This window comes from Lepidothrix coronata, unplaced genomic scaffold, assembly GCF_001604755.1.
Source record: "Lepidothrix coronata isolate B3197 unplaced genomic scaffold, Lepidothrix_coronata-1.0 Scaffold48, whole genome shotgun sequence".
NCBI classification, from domain to species: Eukaryota; Metazoa; Chordata; class Aves; order Passeriformes; family Pipridae; genus Lepidothrix; species Lepidothrix coronata.
Window position 1 is genome coordinate 1,274,151 of NW_016690228.1, and position 21,547 is coordinate 1,295,697.

At 46.6% G+C, this 21,547-nt stretch overlaps 2 protein-coding genes across 2 annotated transcripts in view; one reads left to right on the forward strand and one right to left on the reverse strand.

The window, feature by feature from the left end:
- GTF2F2 (general transcription factor IIF subunit 2) overlaps positions 1 to 3,836 on the forward strand; it is an 87,443-nt gene extending 83,607 nt beyond the window's left edge. The window contains exon 9 of the mRNA XM_017815107.1: positions 2,959 to 3,836. Within this exon, the coding sequence (XP_017670596.1) occupies positions 2,959 to 3,078 (120 nt within the window). The 3' untranslated portion in view covers positions 3,079 to 3,836. The remainder of the gene's footprint in view (positions 1 to 2,958) is intronic.
- An 8,748-nt stretch (positions 3,837 to 12,584) lies between these two features.
- TPT1 (tumor protein, translationally-controlled 1) lies at positions 12,585 to 17,748 on the reverse strand. Its single transcript, XM_017815042.1, has 6 exons — positions 17,577 to 17,748; positions 17,270 to 17,343; positions 16,403 to 16,593; positions 15,569 to 15,674; positions 14,177 to 14,293; positions 12,585 to 12,817 (listed from the first exon to the last, which is right to left on the reverse strand). The coding sequence occupies exons 1-6, from the start codon at positions 17,602 to 17,604 to the stop codon at positions 12,815 to 12,817; spliced, it is 519 nt and encodes a 172-aa protein (XP_017670531.1). The 5' UTR covers positions 17,605 to 17,748; the 3' UTR covers positions 12,585 to 12,814.
- Between the last annotated feature and the right edge of the window lie 3,799 nt (positions 17,749 to 21,547).

Genomic DNA, 21,547 nt, shown 5'->3' on the forward strand with positions numbered 1-21,547 from the left:
AATCTATTGCCACCTACCCAGATGTAAGTACTGAGTGCTCCCTGGAAATACTACAGTAGTTCTAGATTTGGGCTGCATGGTTGGGAACATAATACAATTTTCCGTGAGCAATCAAATGTTTGTGAAGAATGGAACCAGTATGGAACCAGTGGTCTAAGATGAGCTGTCTTTTTAAAAAATTACATTTTAGCTTGAAGTAATGGTTGTCCTAAACACAGTGGGGTTTGTTTTCCCCTCGAGGTTTCAGAAGGATTTTCAGAGCTTGAAATTTCACTCCTCAGTAATTTTTATCCCATGATTCTTTAATAACATTTCACTTTCTATGAAAAAAAATCAAGAGGGAAGGTGGAACAGAGCAGGGGATGCCTTGAATGTACAAACAGATCACGTACAAATGAGCTTCTGTGTTAGAATTCTATGTATATAAGCATACTGAATCCCTTTCTGAGAAAAAAATTGTGGTCCCCAGTATTTGGCATTAGTGGAGGAAGTGTGGAGTTTCTCTCGATGGTATGGTGTCAGAGTAGTATGTTTCATGATGTATAGGCCAGCCTGGTGCAGTGAAGACCCAGATGGATAGTCCTGGTTTCTAGGAGAACTGATCCTGCAGGAAAAATCCTAACGTCCCTTGAACTCCCCTCATCAAGACACTTGCTTTCAAGTAAGACAATTTGTAATTGTCTATAAAAGCTCCAGCAGTTCACTGTTATCTGTGCACGTACAGTGATTTTTTGGGGGGCTAATGTTCTTAGCTACCCTCTCTAAAGCCACTGCTGCCTGGTTCTCCCCTGCACCAGAGATGGCAAATCATCAGTTGCTGCAGTTTCATTGCTTCCAGCTTGAAGTTCCGCTACTTGTGGCACTTGCTGTTCAGTTTGGGTTGGTTTTGTTCCATTTTGTTACGCTGTTGAATCAAAACTCTTGGAAGTTTTGCCCTGAGAGAAGCAGAACTGCCTGGGGAGTTAGGTCTGAAAACTAGCTGAAATTAAAAGTAACCCTCATATAGCTGGGTGGGCAGTTTTGAGTGAGTGAGCACCAGGAGCTTTGGAACGTGCAGCCACAGTGGTTTTGCACTGCCTGAACCCAGCAGCACCGTCACGCCTTGTGACCTGGCTTCCCAGATACAGACCTGTCAGCCCAGGAAATGCGTATGGATGTACTTCGTGAGACTAAGTGCAATTATAGGATTTTTTCCCCAATTCTCTGTTCATGTGGTCTAGAGCAGAATTTAACCTTGCATCCAAGAGTTCCTTCCACCCTCTCTGCCATGTTTTGAAGTCTCTGTCAGTCGTACTACTGAAAGCTACCTTGTGTGCCTGCACAGGGATTGCAATCAAGGCAGTGGATATGCAGCTTTACACATCTACCCATAACCCATGTAGAAATCTCTTTCTCAGCTGCTTTCAGCACCTTCAAAAAAGTGCGTGGCACAAAGAGAGTGTCGTCCTACAAAAACATTTGTGCACTGATTGCTGTTGTAGTGAGCGCATTTGTCCTGCGTACCTGACTCTGGAATAATGACGGCATCTCTGCAATAGGCAAGATGCGGAAAGGTGTGCGAAGGGATGTACAGCGATCTGCTGCTGCCACCTGCTGGGGTTGGCATCCTGCGCCCTCGAAGGCCAAGGAACCATCCTGGCAGTGCAAAATAAACTCTCTGCTCACAGCTCCTGTGTCCAGCCACTCCGCTCCAGGAGAAGACCCTAAGAAACTAGTTCTTATATGCAGTCTGCTACGATCACATTTCTTACTTGTGAGACCAACACCTCTCGTTGCTTTGAGATAGGTTTTTAAGAATAATTTTGCTAGATGAGTCCACACGAAGTGTCATCATTAGTGTGGGATCTGGATTTTTATTTTACTTTGTATATTTTTGATGTGTACCTAGAAAGTAACGATTGGTTTCTCTAAAAGAGACATTTTTTTTTTTCTGACTGAGAACATAGTTTTTATTTGTGTATTTCCCACCTTTTCCATTTAGCAAAAGGAAGAAGATTGTAAGGAACAGACTGGGCCATCAGCATTTCTTTTTCTATGTCCTCAACAAATATTTGCTGGTTTTAATGAGTTAGAGTATATTGATATTTGCGCTTAGTGGAACTGTAGATGCAGAAAATACATGGGTTCCAATAACTCCAGTACAATATATGCACTCCAAGAAGATTAAATTGTTCAAACTAAAGCAATTATGAATTTAATGTGAGGATTCTTAAACTGTGGTCTGTGGTTGCCATGGCAATCCATTCACATCAGTCCCAATTAATATTTAAACAAACAAGCAAGAAAATGGCTCTTAAGAAAATTGCTGGTGTTTATTATAAAGAGTAAAACAGGGCAATATTAGTGAGCTGTGTTTTCTCAAAGGTTATTCCGCTGGTATCATAACTGTACTTGTTTTGGGTTTTTTCCTTTCTCTTCTAAGTCTAAATAATGTATTAGAAAATCTTCTGACATCTACTCAGTTCTCCTCTAAAAGTGAGGCCATAATAAAATGCTTAAAGCCTTTAAGCCAACAGCTTGGGGCTTTGATAGTCTGAATAAAGCAAGAAGAAAGATCAAGAGCTTTTAGCTCAAGTGGAGGAATTCCAGCAGGAGGATGTGTGAGATAACCTCAGCATCAGCTTCTCAGGAGGTTCTGGGAGCTTCATTTTGGCAGCCCATGGAGCTTCCATCTTGCTAGTACTTGCCTCTCACAGGGGACTGCGTGGGAGCCATCATCCCTGGGGCTCGGGTGCTCCCTGCTGCATCCCTGGGGCCTTGCACCAGGTGTTACACCCAGGCTGCTCTGATCCCTGTTGGAGCCTGAAGGTTGAAGTCCATGGCAGAGCCGTTATTGCCAGCGCCAATCAACCAGCCTTGCTGTCCACGCCTTGTGAACTGGGTGAATGCAATTGAGCAGATATGTAGGAACCCTGGCAATTGCCTGCCTGTATAACATGAATTTTTGTTTTCTTTCAGATATACTTGAAAGAAATTTTGAGAGAAATAGGCATCTACAATGTGAAGGGGACCCACAAAAACACATGGGAGCTGAAGCCAGAATACAGACACTACCAAGGAGAAGAAAAGAGTGATTAACAAAAAAAATTTCAAACCAAGAGAGAATTACAGTTATTGCACTGAGGGAACTGTGGTGGATTTACAGGCAGGACTGAGCACAGTGCCATTATGCAAGGATAAAGATAAATTAAAGCAGCTGATACTTTGTAATTTTCTGGTAGCTCTTTTCCCAAGGAATATTTCTTGTATGTTTCTATAAGTGGGTTGTCTTTTGACAGGAAAAAAATGTTTATAGAATAAACTTGTATTAGATTTATCTTTACTAGAAATCTTTTGAGCTCTGAACTTACTTTTTCTTTGTAGCTTTGTGGCTTTTCCAAGCCTCAATGACTCTGAAGGAAAACGTGTCCTAGAGGAACCCAGGACTTTGTGGTTTTGCATTCCAGTATAACCAGGTTAATACCCTCGGTTCTGCTGGGATCTGCTAGGGCTTCATCTGGAAGGCTGCAAGGGTACACAACCCTTTGTGCAGTGTTTGGGTGGAATGGACATGATGCTCCTATTAGGATCAGGCTTTAGGAAAAACAGCCACAACCGTGGTGCTCATCACAGTCCTCAGACTCCGTGGGAACAAATCAATAGTTAAAAACCCGTAAAGCAAAGGCTGTTTGACACACAGGTCAGTGGGACAAGGACAGTCCCCTCAAGGCGATTACTAAGAAAAAATTGAAATGCCTGTTAGGTACAGCAAGGAGTAGTTATATTTTTTGTTTTCTTTTTATGCTGATACCTATGTTTTGTTCAAGCATATCAATAAAACATTATTTTAATTTGTACCACGCAATGTTCTACATTATTGACTGAACAATGTGATTTAGGTGGCGTAGGTCTGAAGGGTGTTTTCAAACCAAGGGGGTTTTATTGCAGGCTGTGCCATTGGATTCCTCTGTGCTTTGGGAAAGATTGGTGAATTTGTCTGTGTCTCTGTTCCCCCATTTTTGAAATGCATATTGCAAGGGTTGTCTGTTCAGCATCCTTTTGGGAGGGAACTATTTAATTATATTCTCAAAGCTTTTATGTTAAAGAAAGAGCAAAGAACACGCTGGAAAAAACCTTATTAGTATACCTGTAAGTGAAGCAGGTGAGGTTTGGTAGCACAACTTTCATAATCCCTCAGGTCCTTCAGACTGTGCATCATTTCTACCCACTCTACTGAAACGAGATCTGTGTGAAAAGCAAACATCCCACTATTGGTCCACTTAGAAGCAATGAAAGGCTTGCAGGGGTGTCAAATGCCTTTGGAGGCTTGTAAAACTCTGACCCCAATTTTACTCATTTATTTTTTCTAGAGTTGTGTAGTTATCTCTGTACAGATACACTTCCTGCTGGTGCTCAGCTTCCTGTGGTGTGAAGTGTTCAGTTCCTAGGAGGTAGTCTGCTGAGAGTTTTGAAGAGCAGATCACATTCCAGAGATATGTGTGTGCTTTCATAAATACTGCCATCGACTTGTGTCTCCTTGGGCTCTACAAGCAGGACCCAGCTTGCTAACAGTTGCAGGAGACATCTGAGGATGCTGAGGAACTCAGGAAGTCAGCCTTTGTGTCTTGCTGTGGTACATGATGTGCTCTCCAGCAATAGCCAGAGCCTGCACACATTGCTGTCCTCATTGGGCTGTTTGAGTCCTCAGTGGGCTTGTGTTCACTGACATGTAGGATGAGAGCTCTTGTTTTTCATGAGCTGGGCTCCTCTGTTCGATTTGTGTCCTGTTTTAGCAGCTGAAGTACCTAGCAAGTCTAGATCAGCTTTTCCTTTGTGTTGCTCCTCACGTGGTCCTTTAAAACCATGCAGGGGAATGCCATGCGGTCCTGATTTAGGAGTAGTGTAATTCATTGTCACAGGTAAAAATGACTGTGCTGTTTCAGAGGGCAATGGTTACCTTTAGTGGGATCCACGGCAGGATTAGCTTAGCAGGAAAGTGGTTTGGATCTGCTTTATTTTTGGTATTATGAGCTGTTTCACAGTTAGACTTCAATTGAGAAGGACATAATCAGTCAGTGTAAAATACCAGATGATTGAAGTAAAGGAGGTATTTTATTGATCTGTAGAATGCCTTGGACAGGGTAGATAAGCTCTATTCAGGTGTAATGGGAAGTGTACGGAGCTTTTTATGGGATTTATGGTTTTTACAAAAGACTGGGGGTTTTTTATGAGTATCATTAAAAACGTGGAGAGTGCTAGAAGTAAACAAGCAGTGGAGTTTTCAACTGATGAGCAACAGAAAGGTTGAGGAATGCCAAGGTGCACTGGTTTGCTTGCAGCCTTCTGTATAATAGCACCAGTTAAAAAAAATGAGGAACAGGACAGTGAGGAAACACCATTTAAAAAATGGAACTACGAAATGCTATGCCAGGGTAAACTAAGAAAAGATAACCAATGGACAGTCCAGAAGCCAGTCAGCTTGTGAAGCACTTTTTTACCTCCTTCCTGCATGATTTTGAAGGCTTTCTGGCTTGCTAGGGTGCAATTGGAATTTTAGCCCCAAAAGCTGCCACAAAATCCAAGTAGCATGAGAGAAGGGATCAATGAGCCCACAGATATGCTGATGCAGAGCATGAAGAATGTGCCATGCATTCAAGGACTCTGCTGGCTCCTGCCTGGTAGGAGTGCATTAGTTCTGCAAGAGGACCTTATGCAAGTGCTGTTACCAGGATTGCCATCTGCCAGAAGAGAGGAGGAGGCTTGTAGGTGTTCAGGTCTGATTAAAATGAGATTAAAAACATGTCCACTCTCAAGCATTACTTCTCCCAAATGACTAGTTTGAGTCACTGGACATTTCATACTCAGTAAACCCAGCCAGTTACTAGCATGGACCTGAGCAGACAGGAGGTGATGGTAATGCAGCTACTCCATTAGAGACACCCCCATGCCAGGGGGCTGGGAGTGGGCAAGAAGACGCATGACTGGAGGCTGCCACTGTAAACCAGGAAAGGCATGGATTCAAACCCAGAATGGGACGGGCTGGTCCCAGTGCTCCTGTGTTCCGTTCCGTGCCTGCCCACAGCTCTGCCTGCCTCATCCTCTGCTGCCCTGCCTGTAGCCAGCCAGGAAGCTGCTGGTGGGACAGCCTGGTGGGCAGCAGGGTTGCATGAGGAATTGGAGTGGAAAACACATTAGTTTTGAGCCGGCAGAAAGTTATATGGCTACAAGACCTGGTGCTGATGCCACATCTTTGGCACAGGGCTTGGAGTGGGATCAGAGCTCACTAGCTGCTGTGATCCCAGTGGATGCTCACTAAAAGTTGTCCATACTTTGAGTTACCTACATATTGCTTTCACCAGCTGCTTAGAGTTGGCTCCAGCTGAACATACCTCTTGCATGTCAGCTATGCCCACCCACATTCACATGTCCCTGCCGCCAGGATGGCATTTTCATTAGTCACTGTTTTTCTGGACTCCTAACAAATTGTTTTTCTCACTAATGCAGTATAAGAGCCGAGCCATGGCTCCAGGCTCATCTGAAAGACAGCTCTGTATCTTGAGCTTTTTAAAGAGCTGTGGCTGGGTACAACCTGCCCCTTTTCTCATACCAATGGCAGGACTAGAAGACTCTTTCTTGGCTCTCCTAATCAAGGCTATGTGTGGCTACCAGGCTGCGGGGTCAGCCTTTCTCAGGGAGTATTTAATTATTCACACAAAGATGACAAATTCCAACACAAAAAGATAAAAAAGGCACCTTTAAGCCAGAAGGGTCAATGAACGCCACTGAGCCTCCCTTCGGGTAACTATACCTAGGGCTTGTGTTATAAGTGACAGTCAAGGACTTTACAATGGAGACCCCATTTTCCTGTCCAGCTCAGCAAACCTCAGCACAAGGAACTGCTTGGGGCTAGTCTTATGAGTACCTCAGCCAAAATGTATTCCTTGGAGAAGGAATGCACCCCCAAGAGGGCTTTCTGCTCCTGATGGTGTTTAGGCTTTTGCAGGCAGTATGTTTGCAACTACAGGCAAATAAACAGGAGAAGCTGCAGTAGTTTGTTGTCAATCTTGAAAGGAAGAGAATGATAGTTTCTTTTCCTCTCTACTCCATTAACTGGTTTTACCTCTGGAGCTCGTTCTTGAGATGGTACCCAAGCGCCTCCAGGAAGCAGGGAAGGTTTTCAGCAGCTGTGAGACAGATGACCAAGTACTGAGCACCAGAGGAACAGATAAGGGCAAATTAAAATGATTAAAAGCAATGAACAAAATCATGGAGAGTCCTTCCTAAGCCTTCTGGGCCTATGCATACCCCTGCCCAGCTGTTTCGAGCAGTCTATGGGAGACTCACATAAACCACAGCATGGATTCCCAAAAAGCTTCCCTCTGCCACCTGGCCAAGCCCAGCCTTCGGAAGAAGCTATTTATACTCCAGCAATGAGAGAAGCTGCCAGCAGCAAGGGCTGTAACCACACAGGGTCCACCAGCCCAAGAACCCCCCAGCCACAAGATTTTCCCTTTGCATGTCTTTCCTGCAGTGAGGTGGCCATGAACAGGAAACCTTTCTACTTGTGGGCAGCTGCTATATTGCTCGTTTGGCTTAAAAATCAAGTGGTTTATGGGAGTTAAAGCACTCTTAGGCCAACCACAACAGGTGTGTCACATGCTGCCAGGAAGCAGCTGCCGGGCTAGGGCATCTGAAGCCGATGTGAGAAGGGCTGCCCTGACTCCATGAAACCCCTTTCTGTGGGCAGTGTGAGGAAGCACCAGCAGCTGCAGGCAGTTCTATGACTGCAGCCTACAGAAACCACTCAGCTGCAGGGGCAGCGAATCATCCCTCCCTGCCTTGACTGGAGGGGCCTGGCTCATGTAGAGGAGGTAGATCTCAGCCCTTGAACCAGACTATTCCGATAGCAAGTGGGGTTTTGCTGGCTAAGCATCCATGGTGAGCAGGGAGGGAACATCCAGCTTTACAGGGCTGTTTCTCAACTAGTCTGTAACAAAGATTTTGAGAAGCTAATCTTTAAAACCTTTCTGGGCATCTACTTTTATGGACATTCCGTATCAAAAAAAAAAAAAATAAACGGCTGCACGCTTTGGCAGGGCTTCCAGCATGCCAGCACCTAGCTGAGGATAGGAAGAAAGTGGGCTGCTCTCCAAAGTGCCAGTAGTGCTTCTTCCTGATGCTGCTGGCCACAGAAATGGGGAGGTGAATCCCTGCTGTTAGCTCCCAAGATAAAGGGAGGCCCGCAGAGGAACAATTGCTCAGCATTTTTATCACCATCCAGCTGCTGCCTCTGGCAAGGTTAGCATCACACAACCAAAATAGTCTTAAAAAGGCCTCCAAGGGTGTTTGGCTCCTTTCTGCTGAAGTGGAAGGCGATGAATGCAGCTCTAATGGATCAAAACACCAAGCAGCTATGCCCATCCTCAACAGCATCCTGTGCATTCCTGCAGAACACACTTGCAGGGCTGCCAGCATTTGCTGGCACCCAAAAAAAAGCTCTCTCAGGCCACCAGCCCTGGCCACAGCCACTTGGCTGCGATCTTTGCACAACAGCTTCCAGCTGCAGCTTCAACCAAAAGGCGGCCAACACACAGAGACTGCAAACCAGCACGGCTATTGGCATGCTCTTGGCAGTGGATTTTGTACTGTTCATGGCAAAAAACTTTCAGGCTTGGTTAGGGGCTTTTTTCTCGTCCCACCAAGACATTTTTCTCTGAGCTAAATGAATACAGTGTTAAACTGCTGCTCTCCCACTGTGGGCTAGCAGCAAAAGAGATTTCATGGCTGGCTGAGCCAGGGCTAAACATCCCAGCTTTTAATTCCCTGGCCACAAGCCAGAGAAGTGGCTACAGAGCTGAAGCATAGATGGAGGTTCACAGGAGCAGAGGGAGGTGTCTTACCTGGTCCAAGCCAGCAGCAGCGTGTGAGAAAGCAGAACTATCTTGACACAGATACTATTGCTCTTAAATAAAAGCATCCTCCCTAAAGGGCTGTCACTGAAAACACTGCCAGGACTGCAGCAGGCTGACAACAGCCAGAAACTTGCTAAGGGAAAAAAAGCAAATTACAGCTTTTTAATTTTTTTCTTACCCATTTTTAAAAAAATTAGTCCAATTTTATTTCTCTGACAACAATCATGTTCTAAGCTTATGTTAATTCCCTCCTGGCCATGAGCTAAACCAATTTAAAAAAAAATTCCACAAAAAAAGCCCCCCAAACCAAAGAAACCCATGTTTCCTACTTACTTTCAGTTAAAATTTCCCTTTTGCAGGTTCTCCATCCTTGTTCTCAACTGAGGGCTGCACAAAGCTCCAGGACCATCACCCACTTAGGCTTTAGCATCCACCCCCAGCCCATGCTGAGTGGGCAAAGCCAAGGGATGGAGTGGGGCTGGCTCAGCTGGGTACCCAAGAAGGGGCAATGGGGCCACCAGTGCCTCTTCCACACACCCAGATATTCCTTCCACTGCATGAACATCCCCAGGTCTGCTGCACACTTTTCTCCTCAAAGCAGGCAGCCAAGGAGAAACAAGCTGCTGCAGCAGCATTCAGTTATTAACATCATTGTTACTGCCTCATGGGAAATGGGAGTTTTTCTTTGCTTTCAGAGGGCAAAGAGAGTGGATTTGTAGATGGGGTAAGACCCAGATGGGACAGAACAACTGTGAGACAAAAGCAGGCAGTGAGGGGGAACAGTGGGGTGGGAGGGCAAAAGGTGGGACACATGCCAAGCAGAGCAGCTGCTTCCTCCAGCCCCAAGACATCACTCCCTTAACCAAGCACCACAAAACCATGAAAGTAAAAAGGCGAGGTTTTTTTCCCCTCTTCATAAGCAATCAGCCTTTGTTCCCCTGTCAGCATCCAGCTCATAGTGGGTGCAGGAGACGTGAGCCAGCAGGAGAAAGGTTTCTACCTAACTGCTTAACGTGCTCCATGAGGCACAGGGGAAAAAGCTATTTGGATCCTTCCCAGTTCCACAGCCCTTCCAGCCACTGAAAATCTTTCCAGGAATGAAAGATACAACCCTGATAAGCACATTTTAAAACAAGACAGGCATAGGTTTTAAAGCTGTCCTTCAGTTCAGGCTTGCGTTTAAGCAGCACCAGGGTAATTTGTAATCATTGGGGATTTTTAGCAATCAAATAACTCCAAGGCTGTTGTGTGAAGTATGAAGCTTTGTCTTCCCAAATCACCTCAGCTTTTCAGCCCCAGGAAACAGCTGCTTGAAATGAAGATGGGTCAGAAGAGGAACTGGGTTATGAGGAAATACACTGATTTCCTTTCCAACTCAGAGTTGCGTCACAGACTGTTGACAAGTGCATTTACTGGCCACGGACCTCCCACTTACCAGGATGTAGTGACTCCCAACCCTCCCTCACCCAGGCTCCACAGCAAGCAGCTACCACAGCACTGTGGCTGTGACAGCTGCTTGTTACTGCCACAGCTACTTGTCATGGCCATGATCCTTCCCTGCCACTGATTGTAGTTTAACCTCTTCTCCCGGATGATTGACAGACTTGACACCACAGAACAGCAGGACTTGCCCTTTTCCCTGAGAAACTGAAGGCAGCAATACATTTTTGAGAAGTGCAGCAAGTGCAACAAGCAGCAAAACCACTCCTCTTGCAGCTCACTGAAGAAAACAAACATAACCAAGTCCTTCATCTCCACAGCCTTTGAACTGACACTTCCTTACAGCAGGCTGGGAGGACACTTTCCATCAGAGGCTCTGCTGTGCAGAAAAGCACACAAGACTTCTTGGAGCACAGAACCCTCTAGTTAGGTATGTTTGCCCACACCAATTAAATACCCCAATTAGCCTGGAGGACAGATAGGATGACACACAATTTGCCATTCAACCAAACAGCAAGGCCGTGCTCATCATGGTTTGAAGCACCTGCTTTAAAGCAGCACCTCAGCTGTACACAGGTGCCACGTAGCAATTTGCTCCGGGGTGGTGCCCAGGGCTCCCAGCCTCGGTATAATGAGCCAGGAAGGGGGAGGAGCCATTTCCACTCCCACATGTCAGCCCCTCACAGTTTTAAACTTATGATTCACTGGAAATGGGAGCCCGGGCTATTAGGGGCTGCACAGCCATACCAGCACTGCCCTGCCCACACTAACTTCAGCTCAACTAAGCACCTGTTTCCTCTCCCTTTCCTTTAATCCTCCCAGTTTTTAACAAAGATGCAACAGGAAAGGTAAGATAACATCCTCACCTGGTCCCATTAAACAAATCCTCTGCAAGGAAAGCAAGAGACAACCCAGTGATTTTATCTAGGCTTTGAACCTGCCTCCCTGCCTTTCAGCCCCATTGGGTGAAGGCAGGTTACAGCATAATTGTACCTCATCCAGAAGCTCAGCTGGCCCAAGATCCTTTCTTGGGAAAGCTAAAAAAAAAAAAAAAAAATTAAGTTCCCACAGAACTAAAATAGGGTTTATTTAACCAGACAGGAACCTCAGAGATAACTAGGGCACACTCCACTCCCTCCTCCAGTCTCTCACTCCTCCCAGCCTGCTGCCACATCTATCTCACCTCTGCAGAAATGTACCTCCACCCTGCAGTACCAGGGGCCAAAAACTGACACAAGATAGCGAAGATGCAAAAACTCACAGCTGGTGAGTGGGCTATGCCCTCCCCTTTCAGGCACCTTAACCTCCTATGCCTCTGCCATTGCTGCAGTAGGAAAAAAGTTAATCATTTGCAGTCCAAGGCAACATCCCTGGTCAGGCACGCAGTCAGCAGTGACAGCTGGGGCTATGAAGGCATTTGTGTTCCTTTATTCAATCTAAACTGCCACAGGGTTGGACAGGTAGAAAGCGCAAGGAACCTGTTACTGTTGCATCTCAGAAAGAACCAGAGAAGCAACGGCCGTTTGCTCCAGGTCTGTCAAACAGATGCATTTCCTAAGAAGGAACACAGCAGGAACAGTATTTTATAAGCACTCAGGTCTCAAGCACAGAGATGCATCTGGTTTGGAGGAAGTCTACACTAGGCCATTCCAACAGCTCTCTCCAGGTCAAATACAGAAACCCCTCAAATCCTGCAACTCAGCAGAGCTCCAGTTAACATGGTCCCTTCAACAGCTGTCAAATACAAAGGAACCAGTACCACGGCCAGGCTGTTTTGGAAAACCTAGTCATTTCACCCTCTCCCCACAACGTTCCCAGTACCTAGACTCAGAGAGTGCTGGTGTTAAGACTCCTGCTCCCTCCAGTCATCCTCCTACCTTGATAGTGGAGCCATACCAGAACTGAGGACAAACTCCAGTATTCTTGTCTGACAAAGAAGTTCAGCCAGCACTCAGTTTGAATAGCACATATTCCGTTCTGGGATTTTATTATTTTTTCTTTTTTTTTTTTTTTCCAGAGATAAGTCTGTGCAATCATGAAAGATGAAGGTGGTTCACTCCATTATGACATTTCTTGGACTTTGCCTTATTGACTTCTCTTGCACTCCAGAGCCACAGGCAAACTGTGAAATCTGTCTGGAAACAGTCCAGTTGTAGCACACTAGCACCAGGCTATGCTACTGACAGTACCAAATCCCTGGCGTGACCTCTCCTGTGAGTCACCTCAAGAAACACATCAGACCAAAAGACATTACCTAGAATGGGTTTAAATGAGTTTTATTTTAGACAACCTACATGATAGATGTTTTTTTCGTTTTTCAAAACAATGCCTCCACTCCAAATCAGGGTCAAAATAAGTGAATAAAGCTCAAGATGACATCAGTCCAGTTGTTAGACATTGCCGATTCCTGGTGGTGTGCCGATGAAGAAGAAACAGCAGCCAGCTATGAAGACAAGTGATCCAAAACCATACTGTTTGATTTGTTACTGAAACAAGAGTAGCAAGTGTTAGCTCAAGGGTCACGACAGTCACAGTAAATTCCTACAACTTGTGTTTTCCCTAATTCAATCTGGGCTGCCACAGTCAGGCAGGCAGAAAGCGCAAGGAAATTGTTTTTGCATCTTAGTGCAAACCAGAGAGCAACAGGAAAAGTGCCCATGGTCTATCAGAGGATGCTGATCACTTTTACAGTCATACAGAGCACCTAGCACCAATCAGCTGCTGAGCAAGTTGGACAGAATACTCATTCATACCCTTTCCTAAACAAGTACCAAAGCATACAATCTACTCTCTTAAAACTGGAATACCCCGTCGATATTCTTTTGCTCCATCTTGAAGCAGACATAGGCTACCCAAATTGCACATCCAAAAGGTGTGCCCCTGTAGAGAAGATGCACACAAGCTCCTGCTCCCAAGGATGTGCCTTCCAGGTCTGGCCTGTTCTAGGGTCCAGGACAGGCATCACCATCCCATCAGGCTGCAGGAGGTGCCAGGTCTGTTTTGGCCAATAAAAGCATTCCTTAGTTTGCCTACTGCTCCACACTACAAGCTGGCTCATCTTTACATGATTTGCATACCAGAAAGTTTTTAAGAGGCTTTACAGATAAATTTAGCTGGCTATTAACAGACTTCATAAGTCCACAATGACTGGGCAAAGCAACTGGTGATCCCACACGGCACTTAATTCCACAACTCTCCCAATAAGCAAAAGAAATGAGTGTTGGGATCCAAATACTGTTTTGTTGCAACCACATTCCAATATAGAGTAGTTAAAGCAGACCACAGGAGCTGTCTTGAGCTCAGGTAAGCTGGAGATTCCAGAGAGAATATGGTTAAATACTTGGTCAAGTATTACTGTGTTCCAAAATTTAGGGCAACATTTAAACTGACAGTTCTTGCATAAAAAAATACAGGCATCAGATTAAGTGAAAGAAGATGGAACGTGACCACGCAAAGCAGTGCACAATTAAACCCCACCAGAGGGATCTGAACTACAACTGCTTCATTTCAGAGCACATTGTCTTTCATCTAATAGTTTAAAACTATTCCCAATTACACGCATCTTGCCAGGACAATTCCTTCTGCATTCCTTAGCCATTAAGTCACCATGAATCACTGCTGTGACACTACATCCCCCCGTTTAGTACAAGTTAATAGCATTCAAGGGAAGTTTCAGGCACTTTGCATAACACGAAGCACCAAATAGGCTGTACTTACACAGACTTCTAAGTTTTTAAACTGACAGCTACGGTTCAACTTACACAGGGATAAGAGAGAACAAGTGCTGCACTGAAGGAGCTCATCACGTAGTTAGGCACATTCACCCAATTCAGAGCAGTACTTACACACTTCTCGATTTCTAAGCCGTCCTTAAAGAAAATCATATATGGGGTTACACCATCCTCACGGAAGTCCAGGAGAGCCACCATACCATCTGGATTCATGTTCTCTCCTACAAAGAACTTCAAAGCAATGTGTTACTGAGACATTTAATCAGCCATTACCAGGAGAAAATGCATTTTTATACAAGAACAATACAAAGTCACCAAGTTCAGGTTAAAAGTCTCCCTGACCAGCTGCAGGGATTTTACTCTCCACAGCTTGCCCATTTCAGTACCACAGGAGGGAAAGGATGCAATCCAAAGGAACAGGCTTGAGAGGTGAGCTCATAGGAACCTCATCAAGTTCAACAATGCCAAGTGCAAGGTTGTACACCTGGGTCAGGGCAAACCTGAGCACAAACACAGGCTGGGCAGAGAATGGACTGACAGAAGCTCTGAGGAGAAAGACCTGGGGTACTGCTGACAGAAAGCTCAACATGATCCAGCAATATGCGCTTACAGCCCAGGAATTCAACTGTATCCTGGGCTGCACCAAAAGGAGCATGGCTAGCAGGTTGAGGGAAGTGATTCTGCCCCTCTGCTCTGGTGAGACCCCACCTGGAGTGCTGCATCCAGCTCTGGAGCTGGAATCCCAAGAAGGATGGGGACTTGTTGGAGCAAGTCCAGGACAGCCACAAAGATGAAGGCTGGAGCACCACTCCTGTGAAGACAGGCTAACAGAACTGGGGTTGTTCAGCCTGGAGAAGAGAAGGTTCCAGGCAGACTTTAGAGCAGCATTCCAGTACCCTAAAGGGGGCTACAGAAAGTCTGGAGAGGGACTTTTTACAAAGCCACATTGCAATAGGACAAGGGAGAATGGCTTTAAACTGAAAGAGGGCAAATTTAGATTAAATATTACAAAGAAATTCTTAAGTATAAGGTGGGAGGCATAGACCCAGGTTGTCCAGAGAAGCTGTGGATGCCCCATCCCTGGAAATGTTCAAGGGCAGGTTGGATGGGGTTATGAGCAACCTAGTCTAGGGAAAGGTGTCCCTACATGGTGACTGGAATTAGATGATCCTTTCCAACTCAAACCATTCTGTGATTCTATAATTTTACCACACTGCTATGAACAGTGTAAGACTCAGCAAGGGCCAAAGTGATCCACATTTCAAGTCTTTTAACTCCACAATCCCTAAACCACAATGACAACAAACACAGCTAACTACAAGCACTATGAGCTGAAATGAGATCCCCAAACACCTAACACCCTTTTGCTGTTTCTCCTCCCTAAGTCTCAGAGAAGAGCAAGTTAGACATCCTCACAACAGGAGAACTCAAAATTCTCAACAAGCCAGTTCAGTAGGTGAACCAGCTTGTAACACTGCAATACTACAGTAAGGAGACACAAGTTACCTGGTAGTTTTTGAAGTTGGCAAGGATGTGTTTGATTTGTTCTGCAGCCCCTGTCATGAAAGGCTTTACTCTCTCTGGCTTGTGTTCCTCAAGTCTGGCTTTGATTCTGGAAGGGGGAAAAAAAAAATATCAAAACTCTGAAAACATGTTCTACTTTAACTTCACTGTGTAAAGTCACATCATCGCAGAAACAGTTACTATCAAACTTTAATTTTGCTTTCCCCCCAATCCCTTTCAAAGCCCCCAAATTTTAATTTAATTTTGCTAGTGAAATAGCAGAACAGTGCCTGCCACTCATATCAGGGTCATTTTACTTCTAGGCTAGTGGTAGACAAAAATCAGCAAGTCATTTCCACAGCACCAAGAGTACTTTCTATCAGTGTCACAAAGCGTTTTCACCTTTAGTAGCAATCCACTGAACAGAGATCAACAGAAAGTACATCTTGAATTAGCAAAAAGTCCCATTCACACACATTTTTTAGATATTTGCCAACTTAGAAAAGCTTCAGAAAGCTTTTCTTTACCACCTCACTCCCATCCACAGGAAGGTTTGGCATTAAAAAAAAAATACAGAAGAAAACAGCATGGTTACAAACTAGATCTAAAGCATGTGATCAGGTCCTCTACCTCAGCCAAGATAAACATAGATATTCCAGCATCAATCTCTGGAGCTCCAGTTCTGCCAAGTATTCAGACATTGCTGAAGTTTACAGCCAGTTTCACACCTGTATCAGAACTAACACCTACTAGGAATATGTCCAATGCTGTTTTCAAAATCTCAATCACGCAAAAACTCTGCAATCCCATTCAAAGGAAAAGCCTATCAACACTTACGCTTTCATGTAATCCTTGATGTACTTCTTGTAGGATTCTTTTGTGAAGCTGGTCTCCTGAAGGTGGTGGTTAATTACTATATCAACACCAGTTATGACCGTGGCTTCTGTTCCATCTCCCTCTGGACCTTCAGCAGAGGCATTGCCACCAATTAGAGAGTCATCAATTTGACCCTCTGTCCTGGTGACCATCTGGATTTAGAGACATCAAAAAACTTAACGGCTCTGCAAAAAACCTTAATGCTACCACTCTTACACACCTACGACTTGAGAGCAGGACATTACTCCAGAGCCACAGATCAGTGCAAGGAACCTGACTGCAGCCAAAGCACTAATTTCCCAGTGACAGGAAAAGGGGGAACAGGTTCAAATTGAAAGACAGGTTTAGATTAGACACTAGGAAGAAATTCTTTACTGTGAGGGTGCTAAGGCACTGATACAGGTTGCCCACAGAAGCTATGAATGCCCCATCCCCAGAAGTGTTCAAGGCCAGGTTGGATGGGGCTTTGAGCAACCTGGTCGAGCAAAAGGTGTCCCTGCCCATGGCAGGGGGGTGGAACTACATGGTCCTTAACGTCCTTTCCAACCCAACCCATTCTATGATTCCGTAACTGCCATGCCGGGTGCCTCTCCTGGTGCCTGACCCAGGTTTCATTACACTCCAGCCCGGTTGACCCGGGCTCTCTCAGGCACCACGCGGGGTAGCAGCCAGCCTTGCCCCGGCACAGGCACCGGGCCGCGGTGGGTCACCCCTCCCTCGGGCCCCTCGCAGGGACGTCACCCCCACTCCCCACCGGCCCTGAGTCACCGCAGCATCCCTGCCCCGCTCCCTCCCTTCCTCCCTCCGTCGGGGCGGGCGGGCACTCACCTTCCCCTCCACTTCCAGGCACAGGCCGTCCGCCACCTCCCGGATCTTGTAGATGTCCGAGAACATCTCGTCCTCTGCGGGGACACGCAGACATGCACACACAGGGTCAGCCCCCGCCTGCCCGCGCCCCCGCCCGCCCCGCTCCCGCCCCCGCGCCCCCCCCGCCTGGCCCCGCATCGCACATGCGCGGCGGCACCGCCAGGCCCGGCGCCTGGGCCCGGCCCGCTCTCCCCCCCCCACGCCGCGCACCCGCCCGGCCGTCGCTCCCGGCCGCGCCGCGCCCCTCCCGCCCCCCCCGCGCCCTTACGGCTGATGCAGTCCCGGTAGATGATCATGGCGGCGGCGGGGGGCGGCGGGGGCGCGGGGTCTCAGCGCAGCGACCCGGGCGCGGGGCGGGAGCGGGGCGGAAAAGGCCGAGTCAGCGCCTGCTGGGGCTCATATAGCGGGCACGGCCCCGCGCGTCACCGCGCACGCGCACTGCGCATGGCCCCGCCCCCTCCGCGGGCGGCGCCCCCGCGCGGCCGCTCCCGGGACCGCCCTGGGAGGGGGACACGGCCCCGAGCGCTCCCGCAGCGCCGGCCAGGAGAACTCCGCGACATCCAGCTCGCCCGCTCCTCCGCAGCGCCTCCGCTCCACAGAGGAGGCTGGTGTGGAATTCCCCACCTCTGCTTCGGTGCCGCCCAGGGGAGCTCCGAATCCTTCGCCGCGTCTTGCGGTGGCGGAGCAGGTGAGGACCCTTCCAAAAAGGGGTGCCGTGCCTGGCAGGGTGTGCCAAGGAGGGCAGGGGAGCTCTGTGAGACCTCATCGCAAAAAATCATAGAATTACAGAATATGCTAAGTTGGAAGGGACCCATCAGGATCATCGGAGTCCAACCCTTAGCCCTGCACAGGACCATCCCCAAGAATCCCACCATGTGCCTGTGATCATCGTCCAAATGCTTCTTGAAGTCTCAAGCTTGATGCTGTGACCACTTCCCTGAGGAGCCTGTTCCAGTGCCCAACTACCCTCTGGGTGAAGAACCCTTTTTCTAATGTCCAACCTAAACCTCCCCTGAGGGAGGCCATTCCCTCGGGTCCTGTCACTGGTCACCACAGAGAAGAGCTCAGTGCTTACCCCTCCTCTTCCCCTCATGAGGAAGTTGTAGGCTGCAATGAGGTCTCCCCTCAGTCTCCTCCAGGCTGAACAGACCAAGTGACCTCAGCCACTCCTCATACGGCTTCCCCTCAAGGCCCTTTGCCATCCTCATTGCCCTCTTTTGGACCCTCTCTAACAGCCTAATATCTTTCTTACATTGCAGTGCCCAAAACTGCACATAATACTAAAGGTGAGACTGCCCCAGTAGAGAGCAGAGCAGAGCAGACAATCCCCTCCCTCAACCGGCTGGCGATACTTTGCCTGATGCCCCCCAGGACATGGTTGGCCCTCCTGGCTGCCAGGGCACTGCTGACTCATATTCAACTTGCAAAATGGGAAAGAGGGTTTCATCCTTCCAAAGTCAGAAGGGGTCAGGGCTGGCAGGGAACTCCGGAGAGCAGCCAGTCCTGCCCCGCGCCAGAGCAGGGCTGGTGCCTCTCCCTCATCACCTGTCCTTGCATTTCATGGGCTTCAACACCAATTTTCCTCTTTCTTCTAATCTTTTAACCTCTCAGTAACAGTTTTCTTTTTGTCTAGCTTCTTGTGATGTTTCTGGGATGTCTCATCCCTGGCCCATTTCTTATTACACAGTCACTGAGCTGGGCCGATCACATTTACATTTTCTTTCTGCCAGTTGGTGCAAGAGGGAAACAGCTTTTGGGCATATCTATGCATCCGCTCTTTTTCCTCAATTTTTTTTCCAGGGAGAGAATTACTCTCTTTTCTTTCTGTGGTATTATAAAACATCTTTGTACCCCCATATTCCAAACTAGTTTCCCATTTTACATAGGCATGCTCATAAATACTGTAAAGTAAAACAAGAATGCCAAGGCAGTGGAAGGATTAAAAAAAGGTTTATTTCAGATGCAAGGACCACTTCTTAACGATGTTGCACATACCAGCCCCCAGGGAAAAAGGCAATGCCCCGCCTTCTCCAAGGCTTTTTGTATCTTTTCTCTCTCCTCCCCCACCCTCTCTGGCCCGAGGAGGCCTTGTACATGTCTGCAAACATGTTATCTCTCTGCATACCAGGGAGAGAGAGAGATTGCTCACAGCTTATCCCTGCAACTTTCTCTGAAATGCAGAAGGAAGGAAAAAACCTCACATCTAACCCGTTTGAGAAGGCATTTTACAGTCTTCCTAAGTGAAATCAAGTTCTAGCTTTCCATCACAAACTCTTCCGAAATGGTAGCTATCCCTACAAATACACACTTTCCAAGGAGAAGCGCTCCCAGTCTTTCCCAGACACTCTGGGGAAGCGCTGCTGCCTGTGTCTCACCAGCGCTCGGGTGTCACCTCCATAGGCAGCCTGTGTGTGTCTGCTGTCCTGGCCACCTCCAGCTGCTGCCTCCTCCTCCTGATCTCCATCATCTGGACAGACTGCCACAATGTGAGCCCTGCTCACACACTGCTAAGGGGCTGCAGACCCCTTACAAAGGCAGTGACACTGGGACATGGACATTCATTTGCTGTACTGAGTGCTGCACCTTCTCCAAATAAGTGATGCTTTTCAAATGGGCAAATAATTAAGAAGCCATTAGACTCTTTCTGTTATTACTCCCTCACATAAATCAAGTTAGGTATGTTCAGAGACACCACTTCTGCACTTGTGAAAGGGGTGGTTAATTTTTGGGGCACGTATATTTTTCCAAGAATAAGTGAGATTTAGCCCAGCAGTCAGGGTCGAGATGAAAGGCGGAAGGACAGTAATTCCTAGACCTTTTTTCCCCCTTTGGACATACTTTTCTGCAGCAGCCCGTCACAGTTGAAATAAATCCAGACCTCACTTGAACCCTGATTCTTAGGGGACATTGCTAAAATACCTTCAAAAGACAACATGGGACCTAAAACGCTTAGTGCTGCTAATGATCCTGGACTTGACAGAGACAACAGGGCACAGGATACAATTCCCAGTCCCTCACCATCCTCAGGCAGTAAATTACTCATTGCTTTCTTTGTGTGTGCCAGAAGAGCTCCTGTTTTATCTCCTCCCCTGCTCTTCCTTCCTTTGCTCCAGATATCAGTGCCCTTTTTTTTTCAGATGGTCTACCTGCTTACATAATCTAATGAAATATATAAGTCATTCTCTGCTGTTTTTCACCTTCAAGAATACTGCTGCTGTTTCAGGCCTGAAGAAGGGGCTTCTGCCCAAAAGCTTATCTGTCTTTTTTTTCCTCAATGACATCTGACCTGATAAAAGATAGCCCCTCTTTTTACAAACCACAGTAGAAAAAGAGCAACTTACGTCTTTGGCAGTGGGTTGAGTGACAGGGGAACATTTGGCTCCTTCAACATAGTGTAATGTGCAGCTAAAAACATCCAGTTAGTAGGTGTGTTTCAATTTTGTTTTATTTTGAAGAGACTGTTCTAGAAAAATGAATATTTCTACAGCAGTGTGGAAACCTCTTACAAATTTATCATTTCATCCTTTTACTGGAGTCAGGGCAGAAATCCTTTAGCACAATGTGAAGGTAGATGGACCTTCAGGTTGTTTTGCCTGTAGGTCTATGTTAAGAGTTGGAATTGTGAAATGTGAGATATTATTTAAAAATGCATCTGTTAAATAGACTCCTGTGTGAACACCAGTTTGATGTGGAGTTAAGCTAAATCAGTTTCAAGCTCAACAAGCTTTAAATGAGACTAGGAGTGTTGAAAAGGTTTTGCATCCTTTTCACTTGAGTTGCTTCTAAAACTGATTTAAACTCAGACAACTGAATAAATCCCAGGACTAAGTTAGCAATATTTTAGTTGGCTTTCTGTGCAGGCAGCCTCTTCAAGCACTTCTTGCATCTAGCTAGAGTTAATATGTTCCAGAGTGATAGGTTAAAACGGTGGTACCTCCTTCCCTCCAACTTTTTAGGTGCTGACTGACATCCAAAATGATGTGACAGGTTTTCCTGACAGCGCACTTCATCTTTGGGGATGTGTAAGTCCCCGAGGACTGAGGGAAATCCTGTGCTTTTATAGATGAGTCTTTTAATAGTGTTTGAGGAGGATTTTCTAGGCAGGTGTGTGCAGAGTCTCATGAGAAGCCTTTCTCATGGAAGCCACACCTCAGCTACTTGTGAATTATTGCAGTGTTACTTTCATCAAGTATTAGCATCTGGATATGACTGTGCTCAACTAATTGTGTCTTGGATTAA

Coding starts and splice junctions, on each gene's coding strand:
- TPT1 (XM_017815042.1), bottom strand. CDS start 17,604: ATGATCATCTACCGGGACTGCATCAGCC. Junction 16,594..17,269: donor GCCTGGAAGTGGAGGGGAAG/GTGAGTGCCCGC, acceptor CTCTAAATCCAG/ATGGTCACCAGGACAGAGGG. Junction 15,675..16,402: donor ATCAAGGATTACATGAAAGC/GTAAGTGTTGAT, acceptor TCCCCCTTCCAG/AATCAAAGCCAGACTTGAGG.